The sequence below is a fragment of the Echinops telfairi genome, unplaced genomic scaffold (assembly GCF_000313985.2).
Source record: "Echinops telfairi isolate 266 unplaced genomic scaffold, ASM31398v2 ScPeMD7_23;HRSCAF=83, whole genome shotgun sequence".
In the NCBI taxonomy this organism is placed as follows: domain Eukaryota; kingdom Metazoa; phylum Chordata; class Mammalia; order Afrosoricida; family Tenrecidae; genus Echinops; species Echinops telfairi.
The window spans coordinates 61484853-61504922 of record NW_022103920.1 but is presented as its reverse complement, the minus strand read 5'-3'; the positions used below and the strand labels follow the sequence as shown (position 1 = coordinate 61504922).

General features: G+C 44.8%; 1 protein-coding gene across 1 annotated transcript in view; it reads right to left on the bottom strand.

Annotated features, from left to right (window-relative positions):
- The window catches only part of ASB4 (ankyrin repeat and SOCS box containing 4), a 51596-nt gene extending 42913 nt beyond the window's left edge, over window positions 1–8683 (bottom strand). Inside the window, exon 1 of the mRNA XM_004702672.2 lies at window positions 8444–8683. Within this exon, the coding sequence (XP_004702729.1) occupies window positions 8444–8630 (187 nt within the window). The 5' untranslated portion in view covers window positions 8631–8683. The remainder of the gene's footprint in view (window positions 1–8443) is intronic.
- Between the last annotated feature and the right edge of the window lie 11387 nt (window positions 8684–20070).

Below are 20070 nucleotides of genomic sequence, written 5' to 3'. Positions count from 1 at the left end.
CATAAACCCACGCCTTCCCTCTTTGCCCAGGCAATTTGGAAACATCTGAGGTCTGCTGCTCTTTTCAAGCTGCATCGTCCTCCAGAGCACGTTCTCCATCGGCCCCAAGGACACTGTCATCCCTTCGCTCCAGAAGCTACACTCCTCCTCGCTTTGCCTAAGCTCCTATTCTGTTTCTCCCGTCTGTCTCAGTCTTGTTCCTGACCTCTTCACAATCCTGGCGTTCTGACAATACCTGGGATGGCAATGCACTTGCCCACCTATCAAGTTGCACAGAAAGAGCCTGCCCTCCCTTTACCACACAAGATCCTAGATGCTCCACCCTCCCAAGTGTACCTTCAATAAGGCCTTACTTACCTGGCTCGGGGAAAAAAATTCTATCCTACATTTATGGTAGTTAAATAAATTCATATAGGCTCTAACTTTCCAGTAAATATCAAAACTCAAAATGTGCCCTCTCAGTGACCCAACAATTCTACTCTCTGTAGTCACCATGTTCACGAGTGAAGGGAGCTCAGGAGCGCTGTGTGCATAATTCCAGGGACACAATTTGCACTACCCTCTTTGTGAATGTGGTCCCTGGAGTTATGACCCCGAATGCTCTGGATGAAGGCCTAGAGGTGGGGGGTGGTCAAGGCCCCACATTGACTTGTCCCTGAATACCCCTTTCATCATTTTGAAATTTTATATCTTGTTCTTACACTACTGTGTAAATCCCTGCATTATGAGCAAGTTCCATCCTTAAGCCTGCCTTTCAATTGAATGTATGTGTAAATTGGAATACTTTAGTAAAGTTCTTATCTAGCATCAGCTGGACAAATGTTTGCATTAGCATGTAGTATCTAATGTGTCTTCCTCTAATGAAAAACATATTAATGAAACACCTTCAGATCCTCTAAAAAGATCTTGAACATAACAATACAGTCATAATAGCAGTAATAATAATAGACTTTTGATATGTGTTGCAAAGCAATATCTATTTGTTATGATCTTAACTTTTTAATATAATAGTTTTTTATAAGTGTGATTCATAACTTCAGTTTGTATGCAGGCTGGGCATTCATGATATAGGACTACCTCTCTTCATAAAAGATAAGTGATATGAAAATAAACTGCTATCCCCGTGTGCAGAGGAAAATAGTTTCATTCAAGGAGGCTACTCTTAGTGTTATGCACAATGCCTAGTAGTCCTCTAGGAATGAAAGAACCCAATTTCAAGTTCATTCCTGCAGTTCACCCTCAATCCTATCTCTTCCTCTCTCTCTACAGACACACCATCCCATATCATCCCTATTCAGAATTTTAGGGCCATCTTGCTTTCTCTTCCCACCCCTCCACGTAACCAAATCATCTCTTCAAAAAGAAATTCAAAGTCAATTCACAGTATGATTGAATGGACTGAGGATTACTTCAAGTGGATCCCTCTTGGGATTATTGGACTGTATCTAGAAGTTTGTATTTAATCAAATTAAGTTCTAAGACATGAATTTGAAATCCCGGACTCTGAGAAGAAAAGTATTTGATAAGAACTTCTGGTGCAGCAAAAAATTGCCTTACACAGAGCTGAAGAGCGTTATCATCACGCCTCTCAGGAGCGTGTGCGTGTGCGGACAAATATGTACACGTTGTATGCATCTATATCTGTCTCCTTTTCTATTTAGCTTTGTGTATTGAATCTGTTGTGTTCCATGCAGAGTTGTTTAAACTATATGGTGTACAACCCACTTTTGAGCCTCATTGAATCACATTAATTCTAATCCTTAACCAGTTCTTTCATTTCTCTTTCCTCAAAAGGCTATTCACACAGCTGGTCCTGCTGCTCGGCCTTGGGGGAAGGGGTTCCGCATCTAAAGCCATGGTGTATTTCCTACCGATTAGGCTCTCCGAGTGGGCAGCTGTCTGTAGCAATGGCGTGGAAATCACGCCCGCTTCAGCAGTGGGAAGGAAAATGGGCTGGGAAAGGAAGCAGCAGAGTTGGTTAAGAAAGCACCATTCTAATGTAAAATTTTTAAACACAGAATGGTAGTGCTGCGAAGAAGGGAATCCAGCCCCAGGCTTTCATTTTCCGAACAGAACACGGCGCTGTTTCAGTCTGCGGGAGCCCCACGTGGCCTGCCTGAGCCCAGCCTCAGGGACGCAGGGGACTGCCATGCGGGTTTCCATCTGCCTTTGTCTCTGTGGAAGCCCCTTAGGGTTAGCTCCAAGTCCGCTTCCCGAGTCACAGGGAAGGCAAGAATATCCTGACCTCCGCTCTCTGATATGGAAAGGCCTGCTCTGGTTGAGGGTTTTTTCCCCTTCCTCTCAAATTCCCAGTAGCCCCGAGAAGGGATGCTGCCCATTTATGATGTGAACCAGTCACCCCTGGCTTCTCATTCAATTTCATCGACCTCTGCTCGAGTTGTTAACAATCAATCCGAACTCCATGCCCCAAGCCTACCCACCGAGTGCTGGGCTACAGGTAACCCTTCAGAGGTGGTAGCCACAGGCCACCCTCATTGCGGACCGCAGAGGGCAGGCCGCAGGTTATGAATCGGGGTGCGCGGAAGTGTGCGGCGCCGCTGTTGTACAGAACGTTGGAGTTGGGGTTGGGGTTGGGGGGGGAGGAATCCAAGGGAGGTGACACAAATGATGATTAAGTGCTCAGCTGCTACCTGGAAGTCATTTGGAAGCCACTCTCAGGTGCCCTGAATGAGCAGTCCTGCCGTCGGCCCGGAGAGGTCACCTGCGGGTGCAGTTCTACGCTACAACACAAGGGGTCGCCGTGAGCCAATCCAACGGCAACCCGCGGCTCCGCGCGGTCCCCCACCGGGGTGGCGAGTTCTGAGTCAGAGACGCCTGCCGCTCTGAACAAAGTCCTGGCAGTCTCAGAGCAACGTGGCCACCGGCTACCGAGCAGCAAGGACGTCAACGAGCAGGAGAAGCCTTTCCACTACACCTACCCATCCAGAAAACCACAGATGGGTGTACAGGTAGCTAGCTCAGGCAATGAGGATCAACTCAACAAGGGACCTACTACCATCACAGCGACCCTCTAGGACAGGATAGAACTTCCCCCTGCGAGTTTCTGAGACTGTACCCGTTAACGGGAGCAGAAAGCCCGGTCTGTGTCTCGAACTGCCAACCTGGTGGCGCAGTGGCGACGCGTAGGACAGCGATCTGCGAGGTCCGCACTTTGAAACCGCGGGAGAAACACCTGGCTTTCTACTCCCGTAAGTCAGCCTGGACGCAAATAAGGCTCCCTCCAAAACACCGGTGCAGCCTGATGGAGACAGGTGAGCCTGTATGACGGTGCCCCGCTCCCCTGGGCAGGAGCGTCTCGGGGCTAGACTTCGCCCTTCCGTTGGACACGCAGAGGGCACGGCTGTGGAGCAGAACCCAGGAGAAGCCAGGTGTGCCCTGCGCCCAGGTCTGCAGGCTGCGTGGTACGATCACCCCAAACTCATACTGGCGGGTTTGGCGTGCAGTCGGTGGGGCAGCTCCCGGCTCCCGGCTGTTGGAGCCATTGCTCTGTTTGAGCAGTGAGGGCGGCCAACACCGCTTCTTTCTCCTTCGCCAACGTCCCACCCTGGACCACCTAACGCAAGCCCTGCCCGGTGCGTTCCAGTTCCCTGATCTTTCTTCCTAAGGTCACTAGGTGGCAGCAAACTGTGCACTGAATGACTCACCCAGGGGCAGATTGCCCAATCAACAAGACAAACACGAGTTCACTTGTGCTTACTTATTAATCCCTCGTAAACGTGGTGAAGCAATTCACTGTAGGTTCGCTAGTTCACACTCGTCTGCGGGGGGGGGGGGGGGGGGGGGTGCATCGCGATGAGTCGACAGAAAAACATTGCGTTTGATTTGGGAGGAAGTCCGTACTTACCTCGCTTTCTGAGAACTCTGGCAGAGATTTAAATTTTAAAAAGAAGCTTTGCTTCTGAAGGAAGGAGAAGGAACAGAAATAGATGCCAGTCACCCTTAGAAGGAGCATCTTAGGGTAAAATAAATAAATAAAGGTGAAATTGCTCACTACAGATTGGTACGTAAAGGGAAATCAGGTTGTACTTACCTTGTCAATTGAGTAAAGGGACAAGGAGCCAGGCCTGTGTGGCTAAGTAGAAGGCCCCTCCACCCGTAGCAGAAGCTGAAGAAAGCGGGTAAAGTGAGGCTTGGGGCCCTCCTTCCCGAGGGGAAAGGATTCTGCTCCATGCACAGCACAGAGGCTGGATCTCTGGTCAACCTGGCGTGAAGTCCTGGCTCTGAGACAGTTAGCAGCTACAATGTTATCTGAGTTGGGGGACCTCTACCCGCAACTTGTTTTTACAGCCACAGGTTACATGTGCTGCTTGCGGGATTAGTAGACATTTGCTCTGCCTGTATCCACCTATTTACACAGTCCTGATGGATTATAGACTGAAGCCCAATTCTTGGCTACTTTTTAATAGCTAATATTTTCAAGCTCACACTCAGAGAGTTCCCCAGAGAAGGCTTGGCAAGGGAGTGTGGCCGGGGAATGCAAGCCTGAAATCTAAAGTTTAAAAGAGATGAAGTTAGAAGCTTTCAAAAGAACGTGGGTAAGGCGTGAGACCCAAAGAGAGAGAGGAAAACAGGAGAGTAAAATTCTGGCAACGAGGAACATTAGGTGATAAAGATTGTATTCATTAAGAGAGTGGAAATACGAACTTTTAAGATATCTGGAGCGCTGTTGCCACTCAGTAAAGGAGATAGTATGAGCCAGAAAGTTTTCAAGTGAAATCATTCCGTGATTAATTAACAATATGACTACCAGCCAAGGAACCTGCGGCTGTGGGCCATAAATGGATACTTAAAGCCCATTACGCTGATTAATAAAAGGCTCTGATTAACCTTGCTGAGTAGGGAATTTCGTACCAAAGAGATAAGTATGATGTGCTCTCTGTGTTGTTAACGAGGCAGGGCTCATGCGTCTGAAGGAAATTGAAATGTGTCGCCGGCGATACCTCTGGAAACATCCCTGCATCCACATGGGGGTCACCAGTGAGACCCCCGAAACAATCCAGCTTACACTTTAAAGACTGGGTGCTTGGCTTGGTCATACACTTGATGTCACCCTTCACTTTTCTTACTGCAGTCGGCAGCAGTTACAGTTTGTTTGTGTTGTCCTGGCACCAGTACACCAAAGTGGGTTCCCAGTAGGGGCAATTTTGCATACTTGCTGCTGCTTTTCAGAGTTCTATCGCTTCTGACTTCTTCTTGAAGGAATCTCAAACGACAGAACATTTCTAAGAGATGTTTTTCAATTAGTAAACCATGATTTTACCTGGAGATTAGTCAGAACTGAAATCAGAAAAGTAAAAAGAGGTTTCTGCCACATTAAAAACTTCCATTTGGTGCTAGCGAGAAGCAGGGCCACAGTTTGATCTTGAGGTCCGCAAGCTGCCTCTGATCGGCTGTCACGGGGCGGTAAGGGAAGCCCCTCAGTGAGGGAGAGCCCACGGCCGCAGAAAACGGAAAAACGAACAAACAAAGGAGTTCCCTGGCACCCTTGTAACCTAAGCACCCAGTTCTACCTTCATCAAAAAATCCACCTGTCATATATGTCTATGAGGTTGGTGTTTGTACTAATTAGATTAGAGTTTGCATGAACAATCTTTAGACTGTATGCACATCGATTTCTTCACCCACATGCTCCAAAGTGATCTTTCCAAAATTGCAAAGTGCTCTTCGCTCGATCTTAACCAAAAGGCTGAGAAGTGATGGAAAGGGCTCTTATACTGGCTAGTGGCCATTTCAACTCATAGTGACCCATGGCTCATACCTTATTTAGGGGTAAAATTTGGTCACTTCCTGAAGTCCTATGAAAAATAGTATGCCCTCAAATAAAATTGAAAGGGCATTGAGCTTCTTGTTGTAATCATTCATCACTATAGCTGATCTCCATCAGGCCAATCAGATGTTGCATATAGAATTGTACTATTGAGGACACAAGCACATTGAAAGGGAGCCCGATGTCTCCGAGCTATGCGTTACTGGTTTTACACATTGTCTTCCTTAGTAAGCCCCAAAGTAAAGCCAACCTAAAGATCTCCACACTTTAAAGTCAACAAATAATGCTCTGTTTCCTGATAGGGATGCTAAGTTTGCTTACTCGGGGGAAAAGTATCCGAGCACACACTTAAGATGTATACACTTTTCTGGGTAGGGCCCTTCAGAAGTGCATTTATAAATTCCATGGGACATCCCAGTTCCATACCATTCGGCAGCTGGAAGATCTGCTTTGATATCACAAAGTCCCGCACAATGCATGTTCAAGGCTACACAGCAGCGAGCGCTTACCCTTAGGACTCACTGAGGAAGAACAGAGAACCCACTAGCCAGTCACTGCGTTGGTCACTGAGGATTCCTTTGTCATGTCTGAAAATGTTATACTTTCACTTAGGACAGTTTTGCTTGGCTGGAAACTATGACTTGATTGACCACTTTCATTCCTAACTGAAATGCTACAAGGATCGATAATTAGGCTAGATGGCAGGTAAACAACAACGAAATTATTTGCAGGAAGATGAAGCTCTTTAATCTGTGGTTGAAGCCTAAAGAGGCTCGAACTAGATTCTTACTCATATTCATGCAAAACAGCGAGTGTGTGTACTTCCTTGGACGCACACACACAAAGGGTTTCCTGCGTCAACCCCAATCGTCTGACTTCAAAGTCTACGATTTCTCTGCACCCATCCACACAGCCTGCTTCTTAAAGCAGTTGCTCTTTTTCGTTCCCAGAGGGTGTCATTTGCTGACTCCCTCATTGACAGCCACATCCCATGGTCTTAACACGATGAAAACACTCCTGAGTGTGAATGAGCGTTTAGCTCTATGAAGACCGCGGGAGTCCGCTCAGAGAAAGGAATTACAGAGGCACTGTCTTCCCGATCCAGAGTGAAGTTGGCATTGGAAGCGAGGAAAAGAACCCCGTTGTTTCCACCTTGTCTCCTAAAACGTCCTTGCTCATAATCTGAGAGTCTTCCATGACCTGCACATGCCCAGCAGATGAACGGAGACCGTCTTCACAACCGGGGGACAATCAATAACCCACTGATTTACACCTAAGTCATTTACATTGGGTAAAAATACACCGAAACGTTCAATCTTAAAACTTCATTTAGCCTTCAGAACTTCTTTTGTTGAACAAAGCCAGTTGCATGAAAGTAATAATTACCTACTTTTTCTTCTTCCCAGCGTTCCTATCAACTGCTTTTTAAATGTAGACTCCTCCTTCATCTTTCAGACAAAAATAGCAATGCAATTTATTCTAAAGCTCGCAAGGACAAATCATAAATGCAGAACCTGGCTTCAACTCTCCTATACTTTGTCAGAACTGACAATCAAGGGATATTAAGTGAGCGTAGAAATAGATACCTTTAGCATTTGTATCAGGACATTGATGGTGCTGATGATTTATATGGTTACAGAAAATATTTTTGAAAGTGAAAAACAGTTTCCCTAATGCTGCACACAAGACCTTATCTTTTTAAAAAATGTATTATCATTTGGGAGTGAATCCAAATTTTATATCATTCCATAGTTCAATCACGTCAAGCAGAATCATGCAATTGCAACCACAATCAGTTTCCAAACCTTCTTTTTAAGAAAAAAACACACACATTGATTTGAAGCAGAAAGTGTGAGTGTAGTCCGCTCACAATTCCTGTCGCTACTCAAGTTTGCTAATAACTAGCCGATTTGAGAAATCAGAATCAACACATTTCTAATTTCCTTCTGATTTGTTGAGCCTGGGTCCTATAAAACACCGTGATTTTTTAAAAAGGGAAAAAAAGATCTGTTCTAATATTGACTCTTCTTTCTTTAGAAGGCAGGTATTCTGCTGTAAACACACCTGTAATTCCTATCTAGTAAATACACAAGGAAACAAAAAAGTTCAGATCTGGGGTTTTCCGCTTCCGTGCCTGCACTGAAAGTTCTTAAAAAGCGTTAAGAACCATCAAAGTACCTGTGGTATCGCCTTGCTCATTCATTTCCCCCTCCTAATGAGGGAAGAAGTCCTGTTTTCCACCCCGAGGGTCCTAGAGATGGAATATTGTTAAGTGGCTATTAACAGAGAATTAGCAGCCTGTGCTCAAACCAGCCAAGCCATCAGCACTGTGCCCACACAGCCTGTTTAGCCATAATTCAGAGCTGTTTTCCTTATTCCACAGTCGGGGGAAAGTGAGGGTAGAGTATTCCTTAATAGGATTGTCCAGGATTTCAAATTCCAGGCAAAAGAGCAGAGACAGACCTATACCAGCCCTCAAGGCGGTCAATTTTAAAAAGAAAGCATCAACTTAAGAAAGAGTTTCCAAATAACTACTTAAAGAAACAGTAAAAGCGACTGGTTCTGAGTGGGTGGCCGAGGCTGTGCATTTTAAGGGGGAAAATAAATCCATTTTCTATTAACTTTACAATTACACCTATACATAGATATTTTTACCTTGTTTGTAAGATGCCAAAATCATATTCTCATCTTCAACTTCGAATACTGTGTCCACATCAATTAGCCTTTGGATTAAAATAGCCTTCAATTTTCCGAAGTCGTTTGATTTCAAAGCCTCAAAGAAATTTCTCTTAACTAACTTGGCAGCCGCAGAGTTAGCTCTCGGGGTGCCGGTGCCTTCCATCCCTGCTCTCCCTCGGGAAGCTTTGTGGCGATTTATCAGGAGAGCAGCAGCGAGCAAACAGGCGCACATGCTGGAGAGTCCACAGACTGTCGGCTAATTTTATCCCAAAGTTATGCTGCTCCGTTCTATTTATATGGGGATCGTTTCAAACGTCAAAATATCCTTTCTAACTGTCACTGCATTTTCGGGTCTTTAAAATTAGTTTTGTGCTCGCTGATCCATTCAGGGATAAATAGTGTCAACAGGAAGGGAGGGTAATATCCCCATTATTCTCACACGGTCAGAGGAATCATGTAAGATTTAAAAGCTGTTAATACTCTTAATGCTTGTTTTTCTTCCCCCCTCCCTCACTGAAAACATCTGGTGTGTAAAGAGTAGGAGAGAAAGCAAATGGGCAAAAAGTTAAATATTGTTGAAGCAAAGGAAGAATCTATGGGTGCCAATTTTATTATCCTTTCAGCTTTCTGGTAAGTTTGAAAATCTTCAAAATAAAGTTGAAGGGGAAAAAAATCATCTTTTTTTTTTTAACTTTGAAACGACTCAAATTTAGAAACATGATAGTAGCGAGTGTTGAGTCAAATGCAAGGAAGTAGGATTTTATTTATTGTTGATGGGAGTCCAAATCGATGCTCTCTACAGAATGATGAGCAACTCATACAACAACAACAACAACAAAAATTTGTAATGATAGTAACATTTGATTCTTAGCATTTATTTAAGGATGTAAACATGGGTGCAAAGCACAAAAGTTTTTAAATTTTTTTATTGATGGGTGACATAAATAAAAGTAAGACTTCATAAATGTACAGTTGTTGAGTTGTCAAATTGAGCACACCTGTAAACAATAGCTCTGTACCATTTAATCAATTCCAACTCATAGTGATGCTATGGGACAGAGCCAAATGGTCCCTGTGGGTTTCCAAGACTGTAACCAATTGAAAGAATATCTCAAGCTTCCAGAAGTTGCTTTCATATCCCCTTCTGATCTTTACACCAGTCTGTAATAAGAGTTCTGGTAGCATAGTGGTGACAAACTAGACTGCTAACCACAGGTCAGCAGTTTGAAAACAGCAGCATCTCTAGAGGAGAAAAGCAGGGCTTTCTAGCCCTGTACAGAGTCACAGTTCCGGAAAAGAATGAGGACCGGTCTACCCTGGCCTATAGGGTGACTGTGAGTCGAAATCAACCCAATGGCTGTGAGTTTGGGTTTATGACCCAGAATAACCATTCTCTTGATATCTAACAGATTTGCTCTGCTTATCTTCTATTTTATCTTAATTTTTCTATGCTTTAATCTGGTGGGGGATGGAAAGCCTTGGGAAAACTGCTTGATTTTACATTGTGGAACTGTAAAAAAAAGTATCAGCAGGACAATAAAACTTGGACATAGTTATTCCATACTGCTGCTTCTGTGATACCTAAGTCCTTAACAGGGTGGCTAGGCAAGTCAGGAAACTTCTGAATGAAGAGAAGAGAGATTCACCTAGCCTTTGATTGTTGTTGTTGTTGTTGTTAGCATCTGTCGAGTCAGCTCCGACTCTTACATCCTTATGTGCAACAGAACGAAAGACCACGCAATCCTGGGCCATGCTCTCTGTTACTCTTAGGTCAAGCCCGTAATTGCAGCCAGGTGTCATTCCATCTCATGCCGGGCTTCCTCTTTCCACTGCCCCTCCCTCCACTTGACCACCTGGGATGTCTCCATGTAGACTAGCAAGGTTGAAGTCTGCAAGGAGGCACTTCTTAAAGCTTCAAAACATGTACAAATTCATTCTGGTAAAAAAAAAAATTACGGATAAATGAGTGAAAATGAATGCATGGGATGTTCATTTTGTTAATGATAGTATTTGATCAGCATGCAATTGGAATGAGTATCATGAATGTGTATGGGGAAACACGTGTTTCCTGATATTAAACCATAAAGCCATCAACTCAATTACTGGAAAATTTGAGTGTTTTTGGTATGTTGGGCCAAATTGTATCTATCCATAATTTCTTTCCATATGGTCTAATTACAATAATACCTTTAGTCCAGACTCATCTTTCATAAAAGTCTTTGTAACATTTGTGTATAGCTTCAGTCTGTTGTCAATCCTCTTTTCTTCTAGTAAATTCCCCCGTTCCTCACCTGGGGTGTGGCGTTTTGTTTAGGGTGCTCTGTTTGTTTGTTTGCTTGCTTGTTTGTTTTAGGATTCCTTTGTCCTGTCTGTTCTTTCTGGATTCCTGTTCAGTTTATTGACTCCAATAATGGTGCCTGCCTGGGACGTAATATTCCTAGAAGACTGACAACTACAGATTATGATGGACGAGAGGGGAGACTCGCTGCTGTGGTTGAAACATATTGGAGTTCTTAGGGAGAAACTTTTTGAGCCTGCTTCACATTGTAGCTGTGGTGCCTTGAACGATGATCAGGGGCTTTGACACGATTCAAGGCCCTGGAGATATAGCCATGAACAAAACCAGAGAAAATGCTCATCCATCTAGAAACGAACATTGCAGTGGATTTAAGTAGAAGCAAAAATCCCTGTCTCTTTTCCATCTTCTCTACACAAGAGTTTGTCGCAGAGATTTATGTACTGCTTGCTTTGCTTTTACTTCTCTTTAACTTTGCCTCCTTCTTTGTGGGTCTGTAAGCCTGTTGATCTCCCTCCATCAGGGGACTGGATGTCATCTCTGCCCTATGGAAGAAGCTCTGTTTTCAAAGCCTTCTGACTTGGTCCAAACCTCCAGCATTGGCCCTGAACATTGAAGGCTACAAGGACCATGATCAAAAATTAAAATGTAAATGCATTTGTAAATTCAACATTATTAGCATATGTAAAAATATAAAATATATTTTAAATAGTATTGATATTTTATATTGTAACCTGAAGAAAGGGGTTATATTTCCATCCTCCCTCACCCCCCCCATATGTCAGTCCTGTCCCCTAACTGTGCAAGTGCATTAACCCAAATTCTGTGGAATAATTTGAGCACAAAACATGTTTTCATAAAGTAATATATCAAATTGAGAAAATCATCTAGATCGTTCTGCTAAACATTGATCTTTGACTAATTTATCCAAGCAGCACAGTTTAAAACGTTCAGATGATTATTGGTACTAACAAAACCAGGAAACCACCGTTTAATTAAACTGCCCATCAAAATCATTCCAAGAGGTTTGAGACCTGCCTAAATTACACAGACCACTGCCTCAATCCACTTTCTCTCCAGTTCTCAGGAGACCAAATTATACAGTGGCCATATTTCACACTGTCTCTTCAGCTCCCAGAAATGAAAACGCTCCATCCTGTAAGATGGGATTTTTATTAGTGTTGTGTGACATGCCCAATCCCGTGTCTGCTGTTCTTGGAATGCGATGAAGAGCCTGCCGACAAGTCGGAGATGTCGTGGCAAATGACCTGCAAGACCCTCTGTGCTCTCGGGGACAGTGGCAGAGGCCGAAAATCCCAACACCCGCTTGCTGTTTCCATGATTGTGGACGGACCAACTCGCCCGCGCGCTTGGATTCTCTTCTCTGGAACACAAATAAGGGTCTCTTGGTCCCTTATGGCATTTAAACATGATTTGATGCCACCGAGCCACAATGACTTATCAAATGAAACCCTGGAGAAAGAAATGAGAAGCCAAGGCATTGAAAACATAGCTACAGAGGCCAGCCTTTGGATCTTGCTGACCGGTGAATTAGGATGGCTTATTATCAGAGAAATTGAGGATAAGGTGATCTACTAGCCCTTTCTCCTTCGTTATTTTACTTACGTTTGCCGCATCGCATGTCATATTGTTGTGTTGGCTACCTTTCCTATGTCAGTGTTAATGATTCCTGTAAAGATGTCAAGGGCATATAACTAGGGTCTCAGGGTCGCATGGCCAACTCCGGAGAGAATTACTTGTGTGCTTCCGTCATTGGGAACACTGTCTAGTGACTCAGTTTCCTCTTTGTGCAATGAGACCCACTAGCGCCACTCCTCAGCAGTCAGCTTCCCTGACGTCGCCTATGGTGTCCTGGCAATTGGCCAAGCTTGACAGCATTCCACCCCCGACCCCCACCCCCAAAGGGCAGAAGTCTTTGCCAGAGTTTCCAAAAAGACTTCCCTGAGGAAGTGGCTGTGGACTGCCTGCCCATCACCGAGACGGGATCATTTCCTCCTTCTACCAGTTGGGGGAGCTGGAGCTACTCCGCAAACCCCATCTTGCAGCAGCACTGCTCAGTGTCCTGGCTTTCTGCCACGTGGAGGGATTGTTACAGCGCCGGCTGCACACGTCTTGGAAGCAGTATCCGCAATCATCGCAGCTGTCTTTCCTACAAGAATATTTAAACGGAATTTGTAGTTAATTACTCTGAGTGTTTCTGGCCCATCGTGGTTACCGGCGTCACGCTATTATCCGCGGTCTCTTTAGGGGTGGTGAGATTAACACAAGTGATAACCAAGCCCTGGCCCATCTGAATTTTGGCGAACTATACCTTTGGGGTCACCTCTGACTGTAAAGACAATGCTTCTTGGGGAAAAAACCTCCCTTGCACGCGCTCGTTGCTGGGTCTCCTAGCAACTGGAAACCTGCGTTTCCAGGTCCTTGTAGCCTTTTCTGTCCTTGACTCTGTTAATGGATCACAAAATCAACTCAAGGGAATGGTTTGATATAATTTTGCCTGCTTTGAACATTAGCCTCACGATGCTATCCCAGGAAGCCGCGCTCACACCCACTTGTTATTTTATAGACTAATTCAAGGAGCCAAAGATGTAGGAAAAGTGAAGAAAAACCATCCTCCCCTTTCCAGAGAAAGACATTGGGACCGTGCTCTGAAGTGTCATATGGAGCAGTCTCAAATACCTCCCGAAGCCCGCGGTCCTTCAAAGCCACGAGGCTGTCTGCTATCGCAGTTTCTCTGACCTCATTTTGTGTCTGCGGAAATACCTAAAGGAAGAGCGCCTACAGAATGCATGCGGGCTGTGTGCGCAGGCGCACTGCCAAGTACAACACGCGAGCAACCTCAGGGAGCTTCTAGAGAACCTTTTGCCTGATGAGTCACACAGGCAAAATCCCACTTGGAGTTGGGGGAGAGGGATCCAAAGGTGTGGGGGCAGGGGGGCCTGTTTTCAGGCAAACCCCGGGGGAAGAATGCACCCAAAGAGGAGTTTTTCAGAGCGTGTGTACTGATCATGTAGAACCACGGAATGATAAAGCTGGAAAGGGGGTGGAGGGGTTGGGGTAGAGGGCAGGGGGGGGAACCCTACCCATTTTAGAAAGACAACGACGAGACCATTACGACTGCGCTGTTCTGCTGGCGAAGCAGAGGCTCCAAACTGGTGTCAGGCTCCATCGCTACCTAAATGTTCTTCCAGTGGTTTGTGTCAACGTCTCCGCTTTGTAACGGGTTTATCAGTGTTCGAAGGAAGCATAGACAGTCACAGTGTATGTGAGAAGCTAATCTACTCGTTTCAAAGTGGAGAAATGTATGAAAACTTCACAAACTTAAAATCGGCCATCATCGGTTCATATTTTGAATGTGTAGCATGGATTCTGTGCTAAGTGCTATCTATGCTTGGGAGATTCAAAAGTGCATCCCTTATCAAACATGTCGGAACTACGATTTCAACTTCAAGGAGAAAGCAATAAGTACAGTGTCGAACAATCGGGCACATTTTGAAACTACGGGGTTTTTTTCCTTCTTTTTTCTAGAGAGAGAAAAAATTAAAACCTTATGGCCAGTCTCCTCTTGTGAGCTGTCTTGCGCATACCCGCCACTTGATGGCAGTGTTCCTTGAGAAATGAGCCAGAAGACCAGCTGCCGCCCCCGCAGGGGTGGGGGTGGGATCGTGAGAGGGGCATTCTCAGTCCATACAGATAATACGTGATCTAGATTAAATCGCGAATGTGGGCTTTTAAAAATTCGGTTCACATAAACTACGTCCTCTGATCATATTTTCCTACGTGAATTTTTCTGTTCAGTGTCTCGTGCGTGGGTTTTTTTTTATTTTTCAAGATGTGCGTCGCAAATGCATACGTTCAAATGTAACATTGTTCGGAGGGGGTTCGTGCATTGTTTGCTTTCCCTGCGATGTTGAAAGAAGACCACTCATAATAATAAACTAAATGTATTTTGTGCCTCGTGCCTTCAGATTCCTCCCAGATGGTGGTTGTCTTAGGAGCGAGCCTCTGGTTTTTTGCATGTGGGAAAGCAAGACATGCTTGCTTCTCAAGCTCACGATGTTCCTCTTATGCTGAAAATATTCCCTGTAAGACCAGACTGCGATTTCCTGAGTCTTTCTAAAAAGGCATGAAGCCACAGCTGGAGGCTAAAGCAGAAGCTCCTGTCAGTCAAGGCCCCAGGCAGGGCTATGAAATCAAAGATGTGTTGCCTTTTGCCTGTTCAGCCTTTCGGTGCTTCAGTGCTACCCCTTGATCGTTCCAGAGGAGTAACAGAGCGAGGCTTGACTGCAGCTCCTCCTTCCATGTCTTGATGCCTCTTACATGGATTTTGTATTTTAAACATTTAACAGAAGGAGTGTCAGTCACCCACAGGGAATACTGGGGATGGATATGTACAGTGCACGTCTATATCGGATGACTGGACGTGGCTCTAAACCCTGCTCTGGCAGACCACTATTCAAAACTCACTGACTGCGTTATTAGGATGTGGCTGATACTGTGACAAGCATGGCAGAGGCAGAAAGGTGAGTGGAACAAAGCCTCTGATCATAAACACTTCCAGTCTGACCAAAGAGACTAGACAATCCTCACTTGACCACAAGGTGGACTTCCATGTACCTCGAGAGAACAAAGGAGTGGGGCCTTTAGAAAGTGGAGAAGTCACACCTGTCTTGAGGACCAGAGAGGGGCTTTTATAGAAGTGGCATTGTATGCAGAATAATGCTGACAGAGACTAGAAGCCTCAGGGGACACGACATATTTGTTAACTGTGGCATCTCTCAGGATTCACCCTAAAACTCAATTATCAAAAGCCCTTCCCATACTTCCAATGTACCCCCTGGAGGGAGCTGGGTTTCAGGGAAGAGAGTGGTCATCCAATTTCACTAAAATAAAGAAAACAACCAACAGAAGTAGAATATAACATGGAGAATGGTTTGGGAAATATGGAAAACCTTCCATGTAACTGGAGTCCACAAAACCACACCAGACTCACTGCCAGAGTTGATTCTGCCGTATCCCTATAGGACTGCCTCTGTGGGTTTCTGAGACGGAACTCTTGATGACCGGGAGTAAAAGCCTTGTCTTTTTCCCTCAGATGGTACTTAAAACTGCTGACCGTGGGGTTAGGGACCCAATATGTAACCAACCACGCGGCCCCCAGGCCTCCATAAATGTAGTTCCTGTCAAATCCAAGCCACAGTGGGGGAGTCCTTGTAGATAACTAATACCCTGAGTGGTGGTTTTGCTTCCAAATGTTATATAGCCCACTGAGCCTGGGGAGGGATGATGGCATCGAAGATACCAATTTATTGTAACGTGTGATCCATTGGCAGAGCCGTCTATAACCACAGCTCTCCAACGCAAAGGTGTTTCAGAATCATCTTACAGGCCTGTTACAACACTGACTGCTGGGTCTGACTCATGGAGAAGGCGCCAAGGCTGCTGGCCAGTATCCTACTTGTAGAACCACCTGTCTGTGGATTCTAAAGGCTGCAGAAAACCAAATCTAGGAGACTACCTCAATACTGAGAAAGACACTGCAAACATACCTCCTGGACCCCTCATCCCTAGCTATTGTTTCTTTGACGACCATCCGTTACTTTTTTTTGTAATTATATTCCTAGTTGGGATAAAACCATTTTCCTGGCAAAAACATGACATGTCTAGTTATACAAAAAAGAATTTCTAAGTTTGCTTAATCTCTGTCACAAACACATTTTAACAATTTACAGTGACTCAGTAGTTGACTAGGGCTCGGGTCACCCAGGTTGGTAACTCTTGGTGCCCCTCCCCAGTTGACCTCCTCCCACACCAACCACATAGGATTCTTGCTGGTGTTGGGAGGTGCTGGTAACAGAACAGCGCCCAGCCCTGTCCATTCTCACAATGGCTATGCTTGAGCCCATTTTACAGCCACTGTGCCAATATCTCTCCCTCCCCGAGGGTCTTCTTCACTGTCTGGCTGTTGCTCCACTTTACCCCATGATGTCCTTCTCCAGGGACTGGTCTCTCCTGACCCCAAAGTACGTGAGATAGCCTTGACAGCATTGCTTTCTAAGGTGTGCCCTGGTTGTACTTCCTCCGGGAATCATTCTTCCTCTGGCAGTCTTTAGTCATGTTTATTATCAATTTCAATGATAGAATGGTATGTGATAGGTATAGTTGTGAATTGCTTAAATGTAATCGTTTTTAGGTTATGTGGATACTAATAGCAAAATCGTTTTGTAAAATCTTTCTAATTGAATTATGTTGCTAGTTATCTTATTAACAAAGGAGCAGTCTTTTAACTTTTTAAAATTTTTCTTTTAAAAGGTTTTACATTTTTTAAATAAAAAATTATTTTAACAAAATTTCTTTTAAATATGCAAAAAATTTTTTTTTAATTTTCTTCTTTTCCTTTAATTACTGCTTCATTCTCAAAAAGCAAGGAAGGAGTTTGGTATAGATTCACAAATAATAATCACCACAATTTTATAGGTAAAATTTGACAAATTTTTTAACCAAAAAAATTGACAAAAATAGAAAATTTGACAAAATCAATGACTAAAAAATATGCAATCATGTATGCTTATAACATATGCTGATGAAACCACACTATTCCAAGCATCATTGTAATTGACAATAGTGACAATTCGGTTCAGAGCCTCTGAGGAAGCTCAATAAGTATATTAGCATAGAGTTTTGGCCTTGTAGGTAACAAGGGACTTTAAAATTTCATTAAAAATGGAATGAAAAGATCATGGAATTTTTCTAGGAACTTTTGAAGCTCCCTTGCATGTAAGCTGAGTTTATGACAAAGTTTCTGCTGTTAAAATTAATTTCAGGGGTATTTTAATAAAAAGTAGTAAACTTATGCTGACCCACTCCACACACTGATAATCTGTCTTCGTGTCCTCCCCTCTGGCAATGCTACCTGGGGCAGACTTCAAGCAATCAGAACAGTGGTTGTGCTTAGAATAACTTAAAATGTTGACAGAACACAAAACCACATGCATGACATTTAAATGGTGACACAAAAAGACGACCGAATCATTATTCAAAGCTACCAACCCCAACCACTGACCTGGAGTCGGCTCTGATTCATAGCAACCCAATACGGGGTTTCTGAGACTGCAAATCTTTACAGGAGCAGGCAGCCTCGTCTTTCTCCCGGTGGTAGGATGGTGGGTTCCAACAGCCAATCTTGGCTACAATCAACCAGCGCTGCTTAGTAAGTGCTACAGTGCATGTAGTTTGTTTGTTTTACTTTGACAAAAACAAAGAAAAATAGGTCAATATAAATAGCCAAGGGGAAAAATGCACATAAACAACAGTGGCAATAATGAAATTCAATCGCTAAAAAAAAAGAAAAAAAAAAAAACTAAAGAGCCAAAGTTCAGGACACTTGAAAGGTAAAAGAAAGTCAGGTAACTAACTAGCCATGTGACTGTGTGATCTCCAGTCCTGGGTCTGATCAGTTATGGAAGTATTTGCTATTTTTAGCAAATACCGCACGTAAAGCTCTAATTTTACAGAAAAGGTCAAGATTCATAGAGCGCTGAAGCCGGAAGGAGTCTTCGAGGTGATTTTATCCCAGGCCAGGGTCAACATGGGAGAGAAGGCTAAAGGTGAAGAAACATGTCTAGTGTCTTCTTCATCCTCCCCACACCCCCACCCCCACCCCAGCCCACCTCACTTGGCAGCCAGCGAGGAAAAGAGCTTCCTTCTACTTCCCCAGCCTGCTCACAGGCCACAGCACAGGGCCACGTGGGCCGGCTCCCACTCTGCAGCCCCCGCCCATTGCGCCCATCTACTGACTCTTGTCTTTCCAACAATGGTTACAAATGCCTCCCAAACAGGTGCCACTGCTGCGTCCCTCCCCAGAAAAACAAGAGAGGTTGATTAGCCCATTGATTGTTTTTTAGTTTTTTAAGGAATCTCCAAATTACTAAAGGCTTCACAAAAGGGTTAGTGTTCTATAGGCTCTTTCGAGTGACAAGCGGAAGGGAGACCAATTGGGTTCCCCTTGTGAATGGGAGGAAGCACGGGAAGCCACTCCCAGCTGCCCACCCAGCCGGCCCTGATGCCCTGCGGACCCCGCTGCTGCTCCCCCACCCCCTAGGGCCCTTTAAAATGGAGACCATCACAGTGCACACCTCGCTGGGTTCTTGTGGACCCTGGTAAAGCCCTTTACAAGGGTGTTTGTGACACAGCAAACGATAGAAGCTGTTAGCTGGCATTGTTCATGTAACACAGCAATGACGACATAGGTCCGTGAATGTGAGGGTCCGGACTCCTTGAGAAGATAGAGGTGCTCTAAATCCCTTGGTCTTTAAGCAGTTGGCTGGTCCACCCACTCCTTCCCTTGACCCCACCCGCATCCGAAGTCTCGGCTCCCTGGTGTCAGTACTGCCCTGGTAGAGCAAATGTACTCCTCCTCCACACTTGGCAAAGACTTCCAGAACAGCCAACCCCAGGCAGACTGGCCACTGGTAACCAATCTGTAATTCTAAAGGCAAGCTCTTTGAGCGAGCATGGAGCTAGGATACAGAGCACTGGGGTTGTCATACGGAGTTCCTTGTACTGAGGCAGCTTGTTTTCTCCATGAGCTTTGGCAAATCTTGACTTAACTATTGCATGCTTCGATCGTACACACTCTGTGGTGCCGGGAAATGACAATTTGCAGGACAGTCAGAGCTGAAATTGTCCCGACAAAGCCTGTCGTTACTCCACAGGAGGTCTCCTTAGGGGCCTAGCTGCCAACCCAGCTGAGGTCAAACATGCGCCATCATTCTACAAAGAGGGCCCCTTCTAGTTAACGTTGATGCAGAATTGGGAGCTCACTTCCCCACCCCCATCCCAGACTGCGATTGAGGCTACAGACCTAAGTGGACCTTGGCGGATCACTGCAGTAAAATGCAAATCCACTAACAGGCAACTGCAGGTGTAGAGCACTGAGGGTCCAAAGGCCTCACAGGGAAATGGGTCTCGACGCCCCTGTTAGACAGGAGCTACAGACTTCTGCAGCTTGCTCAGGATAGTACACAGTTGACGACAACAGAGCATTAATACAAGGTGGAGAGGGAGCTTTCCGAGAGCAAGCTCGCAGGCAGGTGTCCAGGTCCGATGCCCGCGAAGACAGTCCTTATTCTGAAGATGGGGTGGGTGAAAAATGTCCTTTTCCATTTTGATTTGGAAACGTCACAGGAGAGAACACGGGCACGGTTATAAACCTTGTTTGCCTAAGTCCACAGGAAGGAGAAAGAACTGAAATATGTTTCTGGAAAACAGAAGATGCACACCTGTG